We start from the raw sequence: 22,502 nt of genomic DNA, 5'->3' as shown, positions 1-22,502 counted from the left end.
GTTTGAGCTTTTAAAATCTGCTGAGATACCAAGCCTCTGAAATTTCTCAATTTTGTTCTTGAACATTAAATATATGGTTATGACAGGAGGCCTGGCTGTGCTTTTGTGACATTATACTGGTGTTAAGTCAAAGGGCTTTACTTCCTACATTACCCTTACATAACTTAGATCAGAACTTGGTCCTCTTATCCTAGGATATCAAATATGTTCTTATCTAGTACATTTATCTAGCCTCTCGTACATGAGGTAGAAAGCGTAAGCTTCCTCTGAAGAAACATCTGCTTAATACTGTCATCAAAACTTCATCAGAAAAGTTAAATGAAGCCCAAAGGCTGCAGTCGCAGGAAGCCTTCAATCCTCCCCTCTCAACTCTTCCATGGGAAGACCCCAGAGGATTTTTATAAGAAGGTTGTTCTCCTGCAATGTACGGAAAGGATATCTAAAGCATCCATCTCTTTCTTCAGCTTAAAATTCCTCTGCTATCAGAAAAGCTTGTAGAAAGATGTACAGAGTCTCCTTTCATAGTCTCCCCTTTGTCTGATGTCTTTTCCTTCTGCTACTGGGAGAGAGCTAGCAGCTTTCCGTACACTTCACTATCATTCATCTGAGTTATTTACCCTCTATAGTGCAAGACCCATATTCTTTCTGCTTTTTCCATCTGTGCCCCTTCAGGTCAAAATAACCAAATAGCAGAGAGCATTACTAGTCTTGTCATAAGGAGCTGAGTGCCAAAAGTGAGGATCCAGCAGTGACAGTATTGCTGAAGAATGTTTCCTTTATTATATAATAATACATTGTGGTGCTGCCCTTTACTACAGCTTTCTGAAGCTTTAGACAGTCTGAGACCGTACTTCAGGCACTGTATAATGATCCCACAACACTTATCTCTGAAACACTTTTATTTTTTAAATCTATACCGGCATTTTCTTTAGGGTGCCTGAGAAAGAAAGGACTGAAACCCATTTTCCTAACCACAGGGTCCTTACAGTCATACTTCCAGAGATAAATGGACTGTAACTCTGGCTGCTAGCATCATCAGAATGAAAGACAACTCTGGTTTTGCTAGAAAGCCAATCCACCTTAGAGCAGACAAATCATGGAGACTCTTCTAGAAATGATCCTGTACTGTCTTGTCTGGATGGCACTGGTTAGATAGCATCATCCAAAGACATGTGTAACAGACCTGGCTGTGCTGACCGCACCATGAGTACCCTTAGGGACACTATGGGGTTGCATGGAACCGAGCATTGTTTCTTGTGCACCAGCCCAGTCTCTTTATCTTAGCATTGGGAAGTGGTTTATTTTACACTTCACAACCCCAAGTGCTTCCTCTCTGTGAAGTGTCAGAGGTCAAAGACCAAAATCCAAGCACCTAGTTTCACCAGAGGATTAGCACTGCTAATCTCTGCAGTTTGGTCTGGAACATACAAAAACAAAATTACAAGATAAGAAGCTTTTAGAAATGCAGATAAAACAATATTGTGCTTGAGATAAGGGGAAACCAAGGGAAAGATCTAAGGAGGGGAATAAGTGAAAATTAAAGAAACAGTTAAAAAAATATCAGTTGACAAGACTAATTCAATCTAGAAATTGAAGCATTTTCTCCCTCAGAAGAAAAACATAATATTAAGCATTGTTCCTGAGATGGCAGACTAAAGTACCAATGTGAATCTGAAATAAGATACTTAGCCCAGGGTAATACTTTTATTTTTCACAGGGATTTGAGGAACTTATGTTAAAAAGCTAAAGGCACTTCAAAAGTAAGGAAAAAAAAATTAAGCTCACTCTTGGTTGTCTTTTCCCTGAAAATTATCCTACTTCAGACTCCAGTGTTTACTAAAACAGTACGAGGTAAACATGTAAATGGAACGGATTACAACGTCATTAAGCAGCGTGTCTTAAGAGACAGGGGAAGTGCCAGTGGGCGAGTCACTAGAGAGACAACGGCACTGGCTCATGGCAACACCGCACATCTGTACGTGTGAATAAAGGGCATACGGATTGAAACGCTCTGATCAAAGTTTCAAAGCAACCTACTGCTGCTGTGTTCTACCTCGCTCTTTCTTAATTTATCGAATCAAGTTAAAACTGGCAATTAAATTAGTTATTTTTATGGTATCAGATGAGTGAGGCAAGAGATATTAGAAAGACAGACTTGTAAGCTAGGATCCATAGATTCTCCGAGCAATCTCTCAGGATGGATAGGCATTTCTGCCACACACAATAATCCACCAGCAACAGTAATCACGAAACGTCACGCTTGAAATCCAAGTTAAAAAGAAGCCTTTTTAAACTGAACAAGTCTGAATGCATTTAAATAATTCTGGATTTGCAAACAAATTGTTCTTAATGTACTTACGTGTTGGTGTTGGAGGTAGCAGCCGTCTCCTAGGAGATCTTTTTGTATCGTAACAGATCTGTGAATCATCTTCCTCAAAAAAACCATGTGGGTGATGGTAACCTTTTGGTCTCTCAAAATCTGAGTCATGGCAGTGATACCTACAGTGGTGATTATATATATGCCTGCATTTAAAATACAATAAAGAAAATGTTATTTCAGTCAGTTTCTGTAAATTGATCTAGTAGATTTCTTCTAGAAGATTTTCAAATCTACTCTTTCTCCAGCAAGATAGCCAAACATTACATTATATAATTACACAACTCAATTTTAAAATCCAGTTTCTGTATGCAAACTGATTTTGAGATAGCGAACATACGTTTTTGTACTAGTATAGTTACATAGAAAATTCTTAGGTGAAATTTTTATCAAATTATATTTTCAATGAAGTTATTCTTACCAGTACAGGCTAAAATGTAGGACCTCAGTTGTACACTGCTTAAAAAAAAAAAAAAAAAAAAAAGCAAAAACTCTGTTCTACTCCTGCCATGCTCTCTTGTGAACACCGGGTAACGTGGAGCACAGAAACTCAGAGAATAAAATTAAGCCTTTTACATTCTGGATACCTCTCTTGTCAAAAATCAAATCTTGTAAGGGTGTTATTTGACTATTTGACTGTAATTATCATATAAAAAAATTACTGACATGAGAATTCTGTAAAATTTAGCTTTCATGCAAACCAAAAAGATGCACGTTACGGTGCCAATCTTGCCAGAATTCAGATGGCAAAGAAAGGCAGCACAGGAGGAGGAGGAGAATTAAGCATGTCTGGCACTTGTGCATATGTGCTTATGGATCTAAGATAAAATGGCAATGAATTCCTCTACTTCTGGGCTGGACTTCAAAATAAAAATTTATTGACGTAAGTGGAGAATATTTTGGGGAAGTTATTGAATTTATTCAGCAGAAGGGAAACACAGCTATTTTAAGGAAGATGAACACAACCTACTCAAGATCTTGTAAATGCATATGTCTTTCCATGTCATAATGAGAAGGTGAATATTATGGAATTAAAAAAATCACAAGATATTTGGTAAAAAGGAACATTCACTTTTTTTTTAAAATAGGAAGCCTTTCAGTATTACCAAATATTGGTTTTGTTTCATGGCAGGTTGATACTCAGAAAACACTGGAACAATCTCACATTTTAAAGACTAAATCAGGAATATCAGGACTTGCTCCTGAAGTAGCATCCAATCATTGCCTGAACCACTGGAAACCTATTATTTATGTACAGGAGTGGTCCCAACGCAAAGTTAGCACCTGCCCTGTTGCTGAAGCCATCACTGCCTGAAGCCAATGGCACAGTGCTGAAATCAAACTAACTTGTGAGCCACTGTTCCCAAGTTAGAAAAACCCACCCCAGTCCATTTCTGAAGAAACTGTGTGAAATAGTTTCAGACAAAAGCTTAAATTTACTAAAATTAAATCAAGGCCTTTTCTTCTTAAATCTGAAATGAAGATATTGAATGCAAAGATCACAGGAGTTAAATACACAGGATCAAGCAAGAGTTGTTAAAAAACACTACTGGACCTTGGAAAAAACCTACTGGGCTGAAATACTGTAATTAACTAGGATACTATTCCAAGTTTTGTCTGGAGAAAACAGGAATTAGTTAGAAAACTGAGAGGAAACAGGTTACAAAACTAGAACTCTGCAGTTACAGTAAGGAGCCTCAGATTAACACAAATTTGGACATTATGCAGTAATAGAAATTTGTAAACGCTAGTTATTGACTAAAATTTAACTGATGGCCTTTCCATAAAGCTTATGAATAAAACTTAAAACCCACCTATTCCAAACATATAAAGGCCGGGACAATTATGACAGTGTTAAGTGTTTGTACTAAGGAGACAAAAAATGGTGCCAAGAGGAGGACTGTTAATAAAGAGGTATAATGAGAATTTTCAAAAGGAAGTCATCTAATTCTTTACACACACTATTCCTATTCACCATTTCACTTGCCAGCAGTTGTGGAGTATTAACTTCATTGGAGAATTTTCAGTCTAAGTGTGTGCTTACTGAAGTCTTTACAGATACATACCTAATTTATTGAACTATTTTCCCCAGTTTAACAAATATCCTCACCTGCTTCCTGACAACATACTGTCTTCCTCGTAATATTCTTCTCCACTAAAATATTCCTGCTCTCCCAAATAATGATCATCATTGCAATAGTCTTGAACTTCACGTTCTTCGCGGCAAATAGTAGGTCGACGCCCATCACCAGAGTCAGATCTGTAAGTAGCAAATACTTATATTTTTAAATATTTTATTTATATAAAATGTATATTTTATACATTTGCTTCCAAGAAAAAAAAAAAGACAAGCATTAACAACTCTCTTGTCAGAACGTGATGTTATAGTAAATTGTGTAGAACTGCAGTTCAGAACATGACTATTCTATCTGTTTCTTAAAGATGACCTCCCTTTATTTCCTTATGGTACAAATAGGAAAATAATTAATACGGGGATGCTCAGTGAAGTCAAAGACATTTAAGACATTTTTACAAAATATAAATTCAGAGTACTTTGAAGAAATACAGCCTCTCTCAAACATCTGAAGTTTGCCAAATGGTTAAAATATTGAGGCACTCACTGAGGTGTTCCAGGAAAAATCTGAAATGGATGTTCAAATCTAGACATTAAAAACTAGCACTGAATGTACATTTAGCATTGCACTTTAAATAACACAATATATCCTGTTTTTAAGACTTGTCTTAGAAAATATTCAGACATAAGACCAGGAAAGATTTTAGGTCCCCTATAAATGAAACCGTACACATTCATATTTATCAAAGCTAAACCCAGTGTTTTTTCCAGTCTTTGCAAGTCAATTTTAAACAACAGCTACCATCAGGTGTGATCTTTTGCCTGTTGAGAACTGCACAAACCTGTCTGGACTTTTAAAAGGGCTTGAATAATTTTGAACTTTACCAGAAGTTTATGCTTTTAGAACAGGCAGTGGAAAATTTGACTTAGAAATCATCACTTGAGTTATTCAGCATACGCATTGTCATACAGTTGATTTTGAAAATTGTACTGAAGAGAAGACTACTTTGTCCTCTTCAGTTATGTCAGAACAGTATCAACTCACCTAATATATGTTTCATAGTAGCGGGTTCTATCCAGGGAAGCCATGAAAATAAGGAGAAAGATATTTTAAAATCTGGTAGTTTAGAGAAATTCATTGGTGATTATAATGTCTGTGCAATCAGGTAGTTTTGAGAAATTCATTAGTGATTGCAATCTCTGTGCTGTAACTAATAATTTCACTTTAAAGAAAACTACTACTTTCAAACTTTATTAAAATTATATACATTTCCCATACATCAGAGCTATATTTTAAATACATTTCATACATCAGTAAGCAATAGAAATGAAGCTAAATATACAAATTAGTTTCATGTAGCATAAGTTTTCTTATAGTGTATTTATAATATATAAATTTATTTAAAAGCAAATACATATTTGTAAGTTTACCTCCTACTGCTTGGCCTTCTACGCTTCTCATGATCAGTTCTGGAGTATGAACAGTAACCATTTTCAGATCTATGCTCATGATTTCCAAAATTTGTGTGTTTTCCATGAACAACTTTGGACACGTTGGCATTATTGAGATTGGCATTTGTTGAGTTTGGAACTTGCTTTCCTACTGAGTTGTGATTATGATGATTGTGGTATACAGAATTTCCTGCCTGAGGATATATATTTTTCTCAGTATCACTTGCAGATGGAATTGAAGGCCGCTGAACATGTAAGGGACGGTGTGTGGTGTTGATCTGTTGAAATGAATCTCGTCTGTCACTGCTAATATGGTTTACATGGTTGCCAAAGAGGGCACCATTCCTCTGTTTCAGGGGAAGAGAAAGAAAAAATTACATCAGATACCTTAACAGAACATATTTTTGACAGTGATAACTTACTTCTTTCTCCTACATGCATATAAAAGTAGCAATTAAAATAATCTGTGATTTTTCTTTCTAATTTTATGATGCTTCAGATGGGATCTCCTGAAGTGATAGAGATGTGACTGTGATGATGACAATATTTGTATTTCAGAGTCAAATCAACATTATGCTGTGATCATTATTCTTTTTCCATACAAGTAAGTGTGACATCCAGATTTCTCCACATTATATTATGCAGGAGAAACCTAGATTCCCATACATGAACATGCACCAACTTCCTCAGAAAGGGACATCTGCTTAATTTTGAGAACACTTGCTGGAATTCTCTCCTATTCTCCCAGAGCATTGGTTTGCAACAGGATGGAGTGCCATGCAACAGCTTGCAAGCATATCTCAAGTAGGTAACGTTAAGCTTCAGTGCTTCCATTCTTTCTTCTTGCAGAGGTACAAGAAAGAGTAGTAACTCTTTATGAGCCCTGAAGAGTGTAATGGATGGTGAAAGAGAGAATGAAGTGCTAAGTTATGACTATGACATGCAGCTCTCTTTTACATCTGACCCAGATTATGTAGCCTCCCTGTCTAGCCAGGTGTGGGTCTTGGATGACAGCAGTCTGTCTTGAAGCTCAATCTAGGGAAGACAGGAGGTAATGATGGTTGGCAGAGAAATGCATCTACTGATGGTACCTGTGGCACTGTCTCCAGTGCCACATCATCCTTTTTTGCAAAGGACAATAGTAAGCTATGGGGCTTCTGACATAACTAGTGCAGAAGCATGCTTTTACATCTGCCTCTTCTGAAATGGTTGTGAAAAATTAAGTTTTCTTGCTGGCCGACAAATGGTTTGCAGATCGCTCCTGATTATAATACCAACTTGCTGAATATCTATAGCATAAAAGAGGGAAATAATCTTCTTTTCTGATTGGTTCTTATTGATATCCCTCACAGGAAATTGGAAACAGCATTTATATTTAGTTGACTTCTGTGTAATTCCAGGCATTCATTGTAAAATACACAGCTCTGTGTCTGTTGTGGTTTGGCTGCATAGAATTTCATTCTCTTCTTCCTATCTACCACTGCAGAAGTAAGACACTTTCAGTTTAACCTTGCCACTATCAAAATTTGAGATGGCAAGGCTCACACCTTTTCTTAGGATTTGCTTAAGAAAAAAGTAAGAATTAATGAGAAAGAATTACAGGCAGGAGAATCACCCCGCAGGAACTGCTTCCTAAATTTATGATGAGATATACGTGTTCTGGTAATACAATTTTTATATAGAGAGAGATATATATAAAAATATACTTATTTATAAAATATTTGTATTGTTCTAGTTTGGGGGGGGGGGTAAGTAATATTATTATTATTATTCCATACTCAGGGATAAGCTTATTCTTTAATCTCATATTATATGATAACACAATTCACGTAGCTGTGTTCTGACATTACTTTATAAACATCTTCCTCCTCCTCTGGATTGTTTTCCTCTGGTTCATCATCTTGCAAGTCACAGGATATAGCTCGGCGTATTTCAGGGCCAATATCATGAAGTGTCCTTAGTCCTGCCTAAATCAATGACAATATTATAATACATTAGGAATGCAAATTCTTTTTCATTCTTTAACTACAGGCATGTGAATTTATTTTAAAGGACAGTTAACAAGTTTTTGTATCCTGACATCCATAGAGGATGCATCCTATTCTACATCTCTTTACTGTTATTAATAAAAGGCTTATATTCCAGTACAACCCTGCTGAGGTGATCATGTCTTAAATATCACAGTGTAGATCCTGACTAAAAGACCACTGATGTTTATGGAACCCTATGGAAATAAAATTCATCTTATTATAAAGTATAAGAAATCAGCAAGAACTATAATAAAATGCATTTCAATGAGATGTATATTTAATGTTAAAAACATGTTTGCAGCCTGTGTCCACAAAGGAAACACAAGGAGATCTTTGCTATAGCAACAGCAGTTTTAGCAGAGCTCAGATGGAAAAGAAAGCAGTGAAATAATTCCAGCTCATCTGCACTGCACTGTGATATGCAGATATTTGATTTAAAGTCTTAGTTTAGGACAGAAAACCATCTAGCTACAGTAGCATGGACCTTGGCGTATACTGGTTCATATTCCTCTCAAGCCTGCTACCACAAGCAACCTTTAGGAAAAGGGACAATGCTGAAACTGCCAAGGATAGGCCTGCACATTAGAGAGAAAACAGACATCATATTCAGTGCCAAGAATTCAGCGCTTTTGTACAGGTCTTACTTCAAAAAGGAGATATTTTTCCTGTTTTAACTCTGGCTCTCATGGTCCAAAGCAAAAAACACAATCTTGTTCTTCCCAACTCTTTTTTTTATCTCCTCAGGTTAGGAAGAAATCAAAGATTTGTTTGGTTTGCCCTTTACTAACACTACACTTACACTATTAATAATCATGCACAGCACTTGGCTCAATTCTTGATTATGATTTAAAAGCATGATTTATTATTTTTCTGCATTTTTTGATGTAGTTGAGTGCTCTCCCAGCCCAACAGAGATGTACTTCTATGGCATGACATTGCATGTTGCTTGCCCTGGGGTGGCATGAGGATGTGTAGAGAATTTTGCATGTTTCAAAGCTCCAGAACTAGCAGAAGGACCTCGGAGGGCACCAAATGTGGCTTGGTCCCATTCACGCTGCCTATCACACATGTTCCCTGGAGTACACTACAGCATCACTGTCAGGTTTCAGCTCAAAACAGAAATAGTTGGTTTGCTGGGGAGCAAAATCACATTTATGCAGTGTGGGCAATCAGAACCTGGAAAGGGATAATCCAAAAAGCTTTGTATCTAACAGTGTAGATTTACTGTAGGTTCCTCTTCAGGTTTCACTCATACCACTATTTGACTTCCTGAAAATGGCGCTTGACTGATCATATTAGCTACATGTATTTGGCAATTACATTTTCTTCCTCAGGGATGAGCTTTGAGAGTTATGCTATAATTGAACAAGGCTCTAAAAACCATTTACTAGTGAGTTAATATACAATATACATTTCATGAATACACTGTGCTTTCTCCCACTTTTTATGCTAATTGCATAGTCAAGACCTTTGCAAGGTTGCTACAGTCATCATTTTATAAAGTGCTAAAGGGAAGTAAAATTAACACTTTAAGGTACAGATTTCGAAGAAGACAACCAAAGGCTTCTATTTATTTAGCAGAGGCAAAGGCAGTATTTATTTAGCAGAGGATTACTATTATATTTTGGTTATTTAATCATTAGCAAGAATAGTCATTTGCATTTCACACTCACCACCTGCTTATTTAATAGCAAAGAAAACTGAAAAGAACAAAAAAACCCAAAGCTACGCTGACACTTTAACATAAAGATAAACTGAGGTTAGTATGAACAGAATACAATGCAAGAAATACTAAAATAAGGAAATAAGCATGCAGAAAAATAGCTGAATAGACCTACACTATAGCAGTGAACATAAGAGACATAGTAGTCAAGTCTCGATTCCCCAGTGTTACTCATTCATAGAGCCCATCTTCCAACGCTGAGCTGAGTGCACTGCTCTACAACTACACAAAAGCTCTGTGCTTTCTGTCAAACCCAGACTCCCTTCAAGCTAAGCCTTTATGTGAACACAACACTCTCAGACAGCAGTATTATACATTTTATCCCTGGCAAAAACTACTAGCTTATATTCTTGTTTGCCAAATCGTGACAAAGTCCCACAAATACCTGCCTAAAAGCTGAGAAAAGCCATGTGTTTGGCAGCAACATATTCAATGGCAATTTAATTTTGATTACATTTCCAACTGCCTTCTGGTTTACTTCTTGGTGAATTACTCATTCTTTACTCAAGAGAAAGCAGGCAGTTCTTATCATCTCATCCCTCTTCAGTAATACTCATTTTCACATAACAGACATCTTGCAATGACACAGTCAACAGCGGAAGACTAAAACCTGGATCACCATATGCAAGAGTATATGTTAGTTAAACTAAACCCACCAGCTTTATTCACTCACAGCCAGTACAGAAGCCACAGGTTCTACAAGCAACATTTGCCTGCAGAATTAGAATATTCCTCAGTTTATTTGCCTAACAGAACTACATACAACAATTTTGTGAACTGTATCATTAAAATGACTACTCCCCTGTACTGCCTCATTTTACCTGGTGTAATCTAAAAGTATTCTAAGTATTCTAAGAACATTTTTTAAGACAGGAAAGCACTACATAGTGAGACAAATTCTCATGCTGAGCTCTTACTGGTAAGACAATCCTTCATTAGATCAGTCAGCTACCACTGAAGCGGGACTGATGTAAAAATGCAGGATTTGGTACTTATATGTCAGTAGGAAAATCCCTCCTCTGAACCACATTTAACGTCTTCTGTGAAGATCACAGAGGTAGCATGGACTGATAAAACATTTGACTTTACCTTCAAGCACTTCAGAAACAGATCAAAGATCAGATCAGATCATCCTTTCCCACATCTCTCCATTAGTTTACAGGGAAGAAGGGTCCTTTTGATACGTATTTCCCTATATAAAGTTGTCGATTTTAGTCTACCCAGCAAGAACCCTAGAGACATTGTAACACACAAGAGGGCAATGGGAGTATACACTGTCGTCCATTTGTGAAGTTCTAAAAACTGCTACATTTAAATTTGAGATAATTTCTTCTCTTAGAAAAAAAACTGAGTAGATGGGACTTTTCAAAAAAAAAACCACAAAAAAAACCCCAGCCTGGATAGTGATTTGTCTACATTTGCCAGAGGTGTGCTTGTTTCTTTTTCACTACGACTGCTTAAGTTCTTAGGAGGCAATTATTTCCCTGAGCAGAACTTTATAAGACCTTTAGTTGTTATTACATACAATGATTCAAGACTAGCCACATTCCTGAAGCATCATGTTATAAAGACTTTAAAAAAAAAAAAAAGTCAAATTTGAATGTTACACAGAAATTAATTCCTCATAGTCTTTGAGCGTGGCTTATCAGAGCTGCAGAGGAAAGGAACTCACAGCTAAATCCTCTTTACTTTCCCCAAACATAACAATGACTAGACACTAAAGACTGATATAAGAACTTTCATACATTTCGTTTGGTTGGTAAAGATTATTGGAAGGGTCACACCCTCTCTAGTCTCCCTTATATCCTTATTTTTCACAGCAGATTTTTAATTCATTAAGATTTTCTCAGGTCCAGAGAATTCTCACCTTTCCTTAAAGGAAGATTCAAAATTATTTTATGCCATTTCAGTGGTAAAGACCACCTTTAAAACTTTTCCCTAAATCAGTGGAAATGTGAATAATATATATTGATTTATGTCCTATTTCTTGAAGACCAAAATACAATTCACACCATTTCAAGAAGCAAGGGGCCAGTTCTGCCATCATATATACATCTAATATCCATCTCAGCTCACCAGACTGAAAACCTGCCTGGTTCACAAGGCTGTTAAATCAGTCAGGTGGATCACATTTCTAAGAAAATGCGTTTAATAATCCTAGTATATTGCAGAATCCAAAATTGTTCAGTTCTGTTCATCTCTAACTTTCCAACACAGAGTATTATTATTTGCTATACACAAATGTCTTTGCTAATGTACCTGTAACTGGAAAAAAATATTTTTTTTTTCCTCACGTGGATGTTAATATTTATGTGCATTTACCCTATACCTTTTATCAAATTTTGTTTTCATCAAAGACACTGGAAGATGAAAGGGTCTAACAGAACAGATAAAACATGCAAGAAACATGTTTAGGCACCAGTTCTATAGGGATAACATTGATCAAAATTGCATTTCTGAATTATTCATGACGTTCTGCAAGCAGACATCTGTTGTTTCTACTCAGTTTTTTCTATTTTGTTGCTGTTTCTTTGAAGTAGAGGAAGAAAAAAGATTAATGCTACTGTGTTTGATTGCCTCTAATTCTATTCTAGAGTTTGCAAAATAAGTTATTTCTTATTCAGACACCTTCTCTCCAAAATTTAATTTTTGATGCCTTCCTTGCTTAATTTTTTCCTTGTAGGCATGAGAAAGATGAGACGTATCAGTCCAATTGTTAGTTAGCAAACCAGTGACACACAGTGCACTGAACAACATAATTACATAATAAACCCAAGCATGTCTTTAAATAGGCTTTCCTGTAAATGCACAAGATGACTTCAAATTAACATGATAATTCTGTGCAGCTGTGCTTTATGAGGCATAATAGCACCTGCAATGTTTTCAAGATGGCACAAGGCACTAATACACAAGTGCTGTGTCCTAAATAGCATCTCAAGAGACAATTAATGATGCCCCTGTCTCTGACACAGCATTGAGATGACACACATATGCTTTCAGATGCTGAAATCATAGAGCTGTTGGAGTCCCTCAGTGAGAAATAACGTCATATGACTAATAACTGCATTTCTGAATTGGTCATTTAGAGAGAGATAAGCTTAAAGATGCTTGAAAAGCACCTCACGCCAAAACATTAAACAGTTAAACATCTAAAAAAGACTACTTTTAACAAACGCCAAATAGATTTAAAATCAATTTTCCGCATCTATATGCATAAAACAGTTACACCATTTTAGATATAAGTCTTATATTAAGAAATTTGTATATAATGCAAGACTCCAGAGTCATGACTTTTATAAAAACATTTAATGCTGGAACTACAAAAAGATAATTTTCCCTATATCTAAACTCAGCCCACATCCATTTTGAGGTATGGTGGTGTGACCTACATATAGATGGAGTTTAAGCTTAGTTTAAGAAGTGCAAGCACAATACCATTATTTAAATAGTAAGAATCACTATCACTTACACTTTGTCTAGTCACATAAAATACACAATGCTCCCTCTTTTGAGACATCTTATAGTGATGCCAGAAAATGAAAGAGACACTTGTAAGCTTTGCTTCATGGATTTTAGAAGAATGATGGATATTTAACTATATTACTATATAAACTCACTGGATCTGAAATAAAGCATAAATATGAATTCTAAATACTTCGGTCTTCAAAGCTTTAGAATACTGAAAGCCTATGACTCTGAAAATGTTCATATAAACCATTACATTTGTAGATAATGAACATACCTGCTTATTTAATAGCAAAGAAAACTGAAAAGAACAAAAAAACCCAAAGCTACGCTGACACTTTAACATAAAGATAAACTGAGGTTAGTACGAACAGAATACAATGCAAGAAATACTAAAATACTAAGCATGCAGAAAAATAGCTGAATAGACCTACACTATAGCAGTGAACATAAGAGACGTAGTAGTCAAGTCTCGATTCCCCAGTGTTATTCATCTTCATAGAGCCCATCTTCCAACGCTGAAGCTGAGTGCACTGCTCTACAACTACACAAGAGCTCTGTGCTTTCTGTCAAACCCAGACTCCCTTCAAGCTAAGCCCTTCTGTGAACACCACATGAACATGGAAGCACAATTAAATTGAACTTGAGCAACATATTAACCCCTCAGCTGATGCCTACTAGAGGGGTTTTTTTTTCTTTTACTATTTACCGCAGGGTTGATATTATTTATAAAATTTGCAGAGAGAAAAAAAGCATAATTAGTTTAATCTGAAACATGTTCCCAAAATCAAGTTCAGCTCAATAAATCAGTCCTTTTGTGTATACTTGTCATGTGAAGGGAAATATCCTTTAACTGTTATTTGTATTTATTAACAAAGAGGGTTACACGTAAATAAATGTGAAATACAGACGCTGAACATGACATAGTTTATAGTAAGTATTTTCCCTAGGAAAAATAGTGTAGAATTAATTCGTTCACTTGAAGTACTAGACAAAAGCAATTAAACTTGTTCATGCTTCACTTAACATTTATTTTACTAGCAATGTGACTACTGTTTGGCTCAATACAAATTTCCATCACTACAAAAAGACATCTCCTAAACTACTGCTACAAATATAATTTTGTTCTGATTTTACCCAGAAAAGTATTTTTCTCACTGCTTAAGTATCAGTCAATAGCACAAGAAAGGCACTGTGAGCCGTACGGAATTTTTTTTCTCATGTCCTAGAGGCATATATAATACCACAAAAATTATAGTAGGTAGCTAACATGAACTGGTCACCTATCATTTCCGAACCACTTGCGCTTTTCTTCCCTTCATAAGGATTGAAAACCCCTGGGTCTGCAGAAGACAGACTGTTATAATTCCAAGGAATATTGTTATTTCTTTTCTAAAGATGTCTTTGGTGACACCATGCAAGTTTAGACAAACTGCTGTTGGTCATAACTTAAGGTGTCCTTTTCTGAGTGAGGAGGAATTTGAAACTTCATGGCAAAAAGGCTTTACTGAATAGCCAGAGCAGACAATCTCCCGAGACCCACTTCACTTTCTGGTGCTTCCTCTTCTCTGATTACATGTACTCAAACAGCAGCCTGTGTTAAGATAACAGCAAATGCTGCATCTTTGAGGAAAAACTGAACTATACAGAATAAAAATCACCCTGAATGCAATTATTGTGGAGTAAGAAGAGGAATTTCTGCCTGCTGCATGCTCTGGTATTCACAAAGCAAATCTAGTTTCGCAGGGAGCTCCGTTCTCATCTCCTAACTCAGCACAAACTTTTATTGTTTCTTCTCCCACCCCAATCATTTCTCAGACCCAGTATCAGAAGCAGCAGCTGTTTTCTTTATTCCAGCTGGGTCAAAGTTCTGGCCCCCAAATAGTGAGGGAGCTGCCAGTGACATTCTCTTGACACAGTATGCAAGTTTTGGTCTCACGCAACCAAATAGAATTCAGGCAAAGGATGAGATTTTCACAGTTTCATGTGTTAAAACACCTAAAGTCATAATGACAAGAAAAAGTATTCTGTACTTACTCTAGTCTTAATTCAGAAGCCGCTGATTTTACAGCTTCTACACTGTCCCCTGAGAGGCGGACACAGCCACTCCTCACACTACAGTGCCTGGAAGAGTCTGATCAAATGCTGGACATGGTTGAATAAAGTCTCTTACAGAAGTAAATGTCTGCCCACCCACCGCTATCAGTTTTCCTTTTCCTTCTCTAGTTTATCTTGTTGCACTACCATTACACTGCAAAAGAGCCACCTGCAGAGTGAAAGAGGCATTTCTAAGAAATATTTTATCAAATTAAGGACCAAGTATCACTACCTTGCAGAGACAATGATTCAAGTAGGCTAAAGAGAAATGGAAGGGGAAGAAAAAAAAAAATCTTTACATGTTTTTAAAGCTGTTAGTTTTCCTATTAGAGAATTCAGTATCAATTTCAAATGTATTCAGTCTTGTTAAATACTTGTCACTTATCAAGATCAACTATAACATCCTCTAACTTAACAGTTTCAAAGGACAGAGGCAGCAGTTTTAACAGCACTGCACGAAAAGTGCAGCTCATTTCAAAGTGAAAGCAGAGTTGAGTGCAACTCCTTTAAAGAACCACTTTGATTTTGTTGGCAGAAAGGCAGAGTAACTCCCCATTACCTACAAAATTCTCAGAACCTTGGAGGGGGAAAACTGTACCTTATTTTCATATTGTTTTTCCTTGATGTTTTGCATCTCTTGATGTCTTTGACATCAGAGAAGCAGCAGCCAAGAGGATTCCCTTAGTGTGATTCCCTGTTTGTGCACATCTTTATCACTGATGTCAGATACATAAATATCATCAGGGCTAGATAGTTAATGCATACTGCAAGTTATGATTAGTTTTGTTTTGTTTTGTAGAGCAATATAGTAAAGGAAGAACCTAAAGCAACAGAAAACGTCTTTCACTAGTTCGAATTTTTCAAACATTATCTAAAATTAAATTTGAGAGTGTTAGCATTGTAAGTTTAACTAGAAGTAATTAAGGATGCAAAAGATGCACATGTAAGAAAACAGGGTTAAGTAAAACAGTTAATTCAGAAAGCCTAGGAACCCTGTTAATTATTTCCTCAAGCCATTGAACCTCCCCTAACTCAAAACTGCTTTCCAATAACTATATGGCTATACATAACAAAATATTCTTTAATAGTAAGAAAAAAGTACATCCCTTGCATTCTTCAAAAGTCAAAGGATGATAAAAGTTTCTTGAAATTTAGGAGTATTTTATTGACAAAAATATACACTAGTAACTGGTTCAAGTGGGGTAAGAGGCTTGATAAAGTAAATTTTGCTGTACTAATTTGGCTGTAAAGTGCTGGAAAAAACATTTTGATGCCAATATAGCTGCACACATAGAATGCTTTTACGTACTGAATTGCAAATGACAGAAAAGACATTTGGGAGAAGGGTAAAATTAACATTCTATTGATTTTAGTTATTACATCTACTGCCAAAACTTCTTGATCTAACAAAAAAGTAGTGTATTTTTTTACTTAACCTTGAAATTAAATCCTTTTTGTGTCTCTCTAAAGATAACATCTTCCAAGAACAATATTTTTACACACGCTCCTTAGTCAGTCTGCCTTCCTGGATCCACAGACTGAATCTTTAGCAAGTAATGTGGCTTCCAAGGGAAGATTATTCCCACACTTGCTGAAACAGGACTTATTAAGATGACTAACGTAGTCCATCAGAAAACCTCATTGGACTTGCCTGAACTCACAGAATTTTGTCCTGTGTTATGGAATTCTCTTCAACTAACTAAAGATGGAGTAGATGCCTGCTTATCTTTTATCCTAATTTTTTTCAAGTGCTTTTCTTGCTGAAAACATTACTTTTTATGACCTTGAATTCTAGTTGTAATATTGTGAAGATTTTGCTTTGCCGTTCTACAAAACTTTTTATCTTGCATGTCAAAGTTCTTAAATTACTGTGCGTCATTTTTCTGCCTACATTAACATAAGTCATTCCATCAGAAACAGCAGCATGAGAAGTACATGTTTTAAACATTTTTATAGCTAAAAGCAAGACATCCAACTTAATATCCTAGAATATAATTAAAGGACTAGTAAAAAAAAAAAAACAAAAACACCAAACCAAAAGAGTAGGCATAACTCTCTTGGAAGAAGCAGTGCCTTAGGCCATTTGACAGTTGCATGGTTTTCCCTTCAGTATCTTCAAAAGTACTAAATGAAACTATTGTAAAAACACACAAAAAAACCCCCTAACCTTCCCCCCCCCCCCCCAAATACTACTGAGAACATGAGGAATAAAGGAGGGCAAAGAGGAGTGATCTACATTAAAAAAATTTTGTCACATTCTCATAAAACAGGGAAAATGGCAACATCCATTGATTTCTTGCCTCAACAGTTGTCCTGAGAATTAAAACACAGAATAGGTTTTGTCACAAGGAGCATATACCTTCTCTCTCAAAGTGGATGTTTACACCCTGAAGCCGGGAAGAGAGTGACATGGCCAACTATAGGAATCAGCAGGATTATAAAACTGTAACTCACCTCTTGCTTCATTCAACAGTTAGGAATGGACTGTAAAGCCTGATAACATGTTGTTTTCTCCCTTTCTTGCAGGAGAAAGGAGATAAGGAAGGCCACGCTAGATAATGCAGCAATTGCAGAGTTTATGTGATCCTCAGGAAGCACATTCTTAACTAATTAGCTAGTTCTCCAGGTAATTCCAACTACCCCAAGAGAAAGCTATAGATATCAGCAAAAGTACAACAGCATTTATTGCTCGTATATCTTTTGACACAAACTGGAACAGGTGACATTGGTTTTTATCTGCTGGTTTGCTTAAGGATTTTACAGCGTGAAAACTGATCTGCAATAGTGCGAGATGCAGATGAGAATATGAAAATATGGTTGGTCTTGTTCTTTACCAATAGAAGAACTGGATGGCTGGAAAGCCTTTTCTTATTGTAGCCTGATAAAAGTATTTTCCTCATCTTATTTAAAGCTTTAAGCAAACAATTCCTAGTATAGGAAGGTTCTGAATGACAGAGCTTGAAAAACTAAAGACAGACTTAGCCCAGCTTCTGCTGCTCTCATCTCTTCTAGCAGTCCAGAAAGCAGAAGCTGTTTGCAGTGGTATTATAGTGACTACTAGATACTGTGAAATCTTAACAAGTTCAGAGGAGAAACTAAAGAAAAGCTGCTGCTGAAGTCACGTCCCTGCCCTGGTTACAGGAATTTTCTAATTTAAAAAAAGAAAATTCTCAAAACAACAAAAAGATAAGGTAAATACAGCCAAGAATAAAAATAAAGGTCCCATATTTACTGGCAGATTTTAGTGACAGGAACTGAGGTGTGGCTGAGGATATTTTCCCCCTCCAGAGAGAAGGCTGACTAATTTAGTACTTTTTTTTTGTTCACAATCTGTTCCACCCATACCTTAGTAACCAAAGTCAGGTGCTGCAATACTGTATGCGCGGTTTATATGATTAGTTTACACGGAGATATATAAATAAACAGTAAATTCATCTGGATAAACTGGGTAATAAAGATGTAAGTCCACTGTGATTGCTATATCCAAGTTCCTTCTGTGTTTACAATGGAAGTGTGGCACATTGACGTAATAGTCATCACAACTTCCCTAAGAAATTGGATTAGAGACAGAGTGATATTGCATGTTTCTGCTTTTCTTAGTATACTGTTTGCCAGAGACATCTGTAAACATTAGTTTACTTAGAGTATTTGAGAGAATAGATGGAAAAATAGCTACTATTAGCTTTCCAAGAACTGAAGTAACATCTTCATAGTTACAAGCCTTTCATGGATCATTCAACAGAATTTCTGTAGTTAAAAAATAAGTTTGATGGTATACACACAAACTATGCTGCCAAAAATAGTTAAGAACATAGATTAAAGTTTTATAAGCATTTAAGCTTTGGACAAAGCAAGTCTGGAATGAAGAGGCTGAAAATGGAGAGACATCAGATTTTTATACATTATAAGGCCAAAAGGATCCTCTGTGATCATTTATATTAACTTCCCTATAATACATCCCACAGGACTGTTCTCGAAGGCATTGATCAGAAGAAATCAATTCCTTGCTGAAGCAGAACATCTCTTTTAGAAAGATATTTAGATCTGTGTTAAACCTGTATCCTCATACAAGTACTTATTCTAACAAACATGGCATTTGGACTTTGAATTTGACTTGCTATAGCTTCCAGTATTGAATTATATTATTCTTTTATATGCTGGACTGAAAACCTCTAAGTGTGGACTTTTTCCCAACCGTAGGTTTCAGGTTTCTTTGAAATGGCATTTCCACTTTTATTTGGTAAACCAAGTTGAGTTACTACTGATTTGTTAGAAAGACAAAAGCAGAAGAGAGGAAAATGGGGAGAAAGAAAGAAAGAACCTTCTCATCTACCAGCCTGGCTCATTTTATTACCACAAGAGCATTGTTTTAATCAGCAAAACACTAAGTGCCATGCCTCAAATCCCATAAGCCTGTGTAGATTCCTAGCAGAATCATGGTTTATTTAGCTGTTCTGAATTGAAAAATACTTGTCTAAAGACAAGAGGAAGAGCTAATTCTTTCCAGTTTCGTCTTGCCCTCCATCTTTGTTATCGAACAGGAAGCACGATCTGATAATAAATAACACATTCCGAAACTCAGTGTTCATTTCTATATTGTTACATGTGCAACTTTGTACAAACATAAGTGGAAAACCGTTAATACTGTAGCTTAAAACTAACTTTGAGCTCCTTATGCTCAACTGCTTCTGAAATGAAGTCATCTGCAAAGTCCTTCCTAAAAATACGGTGTCATTCACTTCCCTCTCAACTGTTTCTAGTCTTTTTATCTCTTCCATTCCCCATGATTTTCTCTTCTTTCATGATATGCAAATACAGTTCATACTGTTCTGGCAAGCCATGTGCTCACACATCAACAGCAAGAATCGTGATGAGTCTTTCTCTGCCTGTTGCATCTCATGCTTATGGTGACTTGGAACAGAACATGTGTCAGAGCTGCCAGCAGAGACATTCTTAGGAAACAGGAATGAAACAAATTACCCACTTAAGACAGCAAAGATCATTCTGCTAAATTAAAGTACAAACTAGCAAGATTTTTAACAAAGAAAACAGTATCTGAATCAGGTTAACACATTCCTCCCCTTTTAGAAAGGGAGTTTCACAACATATTCCTAAATTTTGGCATCAGAACAAAAAGCTATCAGAAACATTAAATATCTTTATAGTTTATAGGAATCTACTCAGCATTAACTGAAATTCAGAAAATCCCAATCCAATAAAAATGGTGCAGTGTAAGATGTCTGGAATTATTTGAGGACAGCCTTCCATTTGCCTGTTTCAAAGTTCATAATACAAAGGGTATCACTAGACAGAAATGTTCAGAATATACTCTTTAGATCACATATACTCTATGGACTGCTTGCTGCAGGCCTGTTGAGAGACAGATGGCTAAATCTATTGTCCCGGTTTCCATCTGATAGCTTGTTTCAAGAGACAGACAGAAGTATATGACATTAATGTAGTATGCTAATATTACTTCCTATAAAAGAAATTGATTAATGTGAAGTTCAAAATTTGCAAATATTAGAAAATACTGACAGGAAGGTATTTCACCAATAATCATAAGTGGAAAAGAAAAAGACAATGAGAATTAAGAAGAAAAAGGATACCACATAAAATCCTCTTTACTCTAAGGTAATGCATATTAGGAAGCTTTCCAAGAACTGGCTTATAGCATTGTAGGAGCACAAGAAATTAAACAGTTAAAGCAAAACAAAGAATGGAAATGATAGCTCAGAACTTCATTTATCTGATTTTACATCAGCAACTTTAGACTGTGATGTATCAACTAGACTTGCTAAGAAATTTTATAACTGTTGCTACTATTTGAGTAATCCACAGAGAATAACTTTTTGCACTTACCTTGTTAGAGACAGAATAGCAGGATTACGTTTTACTTTTCTGAGCAATAAGGGCCAAAAGTGTCCCAGCTAAATAAAATCCTTGCAGCACTGCACAATCATCAATATTCATCTACCTGCTATTTCAAGTAAGCTCACAAAATCGTTAGTTAAAAATGTAAAACCAAAATCACCTGCAGAGCAATCGTGGTATTCTTCGCAGGATATTTCCCCACCAGTCCTTGTTCTTTGCGTTTCTTGAATTTCCTAAAGTAGTCCTGTATCAGGAAGGTGGCATAGAACTTCCCCACGGTTACCTCATCATCTAAATGAACAGACCAGACAGATCTCTCCCAAGTCAGCACATTTATCAATAGCCTGTACACTTGTATCTGATTTGGGGGGGAAAATGTGATGGGTGCAATAGGTACTATGCTTTCAGCTTACAACAATAGAACCTGTAACTAGCTTAAAAGCAATGTTTTAGCAAGCGGTCTAGGCTCAGTCAGTTAAGTGAACTCATCCTTAATAAAGAAGAAAATACCATACTTTACCAAGTCTCATGTACTGCTAAGTAAGTTTGTGTAAGTTTCTAACAAAACTATAAGCATGTTTGTGTATGCATAGAAGCTGAAAGACTGGCTTTAGTTACTTGGAATAAACAGATTAAAATAAAAGCTACTATGACTTACATACACTTAGGTTTATCAAAGGCAGGTCCTGCTTGACTAACCTGATCTCCTTCTAGGACAAGGTGACCCACTTAGTGGATGAGGGAAAGGCTGTGGATGTTGTCTACCTAGACTTTAGTAAAGCCTTTGACACCATTTCCCACAGCATTCTCCTGGAGAAACTGGCTGCTCACGGCTTGGACAGGCGTACTCTTTGCTGGGTAAAACACTGGCTGGATAACAGGGCCCAAAGAGTTGTGGTGAATGGAGCTAACTCCAGTTGGCGGCCAGTCACAAGTGATGTTCCCCGGGGCTCAGTATTGAGGTCAGTTCTGTTTAATATCTTTATCAACAATCTGGATGAGGAGATCAAGTGCACACTCAGTGAGTTTGCAGGTGACACCAAACTGGGAGTGTCAATCTGCTTGAGGGTAGGATGGCCCTGCAGAGGGATGTGGACAGGCTGGGATCGATGGGCCCAGGCCAACTGTATGAGGTTCAACAAGACCAAGTGCCGGGTCCTGCGCTTCAGTCACAACAACCCCATGCAACGCTACAGGCTTGGGGAAGAGTGGCTGGAAAGCTGCCTGGCCGAAAAGGACCTGGGGGTGCTGGTTGACAACCAGCTGAATATGAGCCAGCAGTGTGCCCAGGTGGCCAAGAAGGCCAACAGTATCCTGGCTTGTATCAGGAATAGTGTGGCCAGCAGGAGCAGGGAAGTGACTGTTGCCCTGTACTCGGCACTGGTGAGGCCGCACCTCTAATACCGTGTT

At 36.7% G+C, this 22,502-nt stretch overlaps 1 protein-coding gene across 1 annotated transcript in view; it reads right to left on the bottom strand.

Moving 5' to 3' along the window:
* Positions 1–22,502, bottom strand: part of CACNA1D (calcium voltage-gated channel subunit alpha1 D) — a 208,701-nt gene that overhangs the window by 5,184 nt on the left and 181,015 nt on the right. The window contains exons 41-46 of the mRNA XM_075713577.1: positions 21,253–21,383; positions 7,754–7,870; positions 5,883–6,250; positions 5,497–5,523; positions 4,488–4,637; positions 2,360–2,523 (exon numbers count right to left, since the gene is read on the bottom strand). Of these exons, the coding sequence (XP_075569692.1) occupies positions 2,360–2,523; positions 4,488–4,637; positions 5,497–5,523; positions 5,883–6,250; positions 7,754–7,870; positions 21,253–21,383 (957 nt within the window). The remainder of the gene's footprint in view (positions 1–2,359; positions 2,524–4,487; positions 4,638–5,496; positions 5,524–5,882; positions 6,251–7,753; positions 7,871–21,252; positions 21,384–22,502) is intronic.

This window comes from Pelecanus crispus, chromosome 7, assembly GCF_030463565.1.
Source record: "Pelecanus crispus isolate bPelCri1 chromosome 7, bPelCri1.pri, whole genome shotgun sequence".
NCBI classification, from domain to species: domain Eukaryota; kingdom Metazoa; phylum Chordata; class Aves; order Pelecaniformes; family Pelecanidae; genus Pelecanus; species Pelecanus crispus.
The sequence above is the reverse complement of the archived record's forward strand: the minus strand, read 5'-3'. Positions and strand labels throughout refer to the sequence as shown.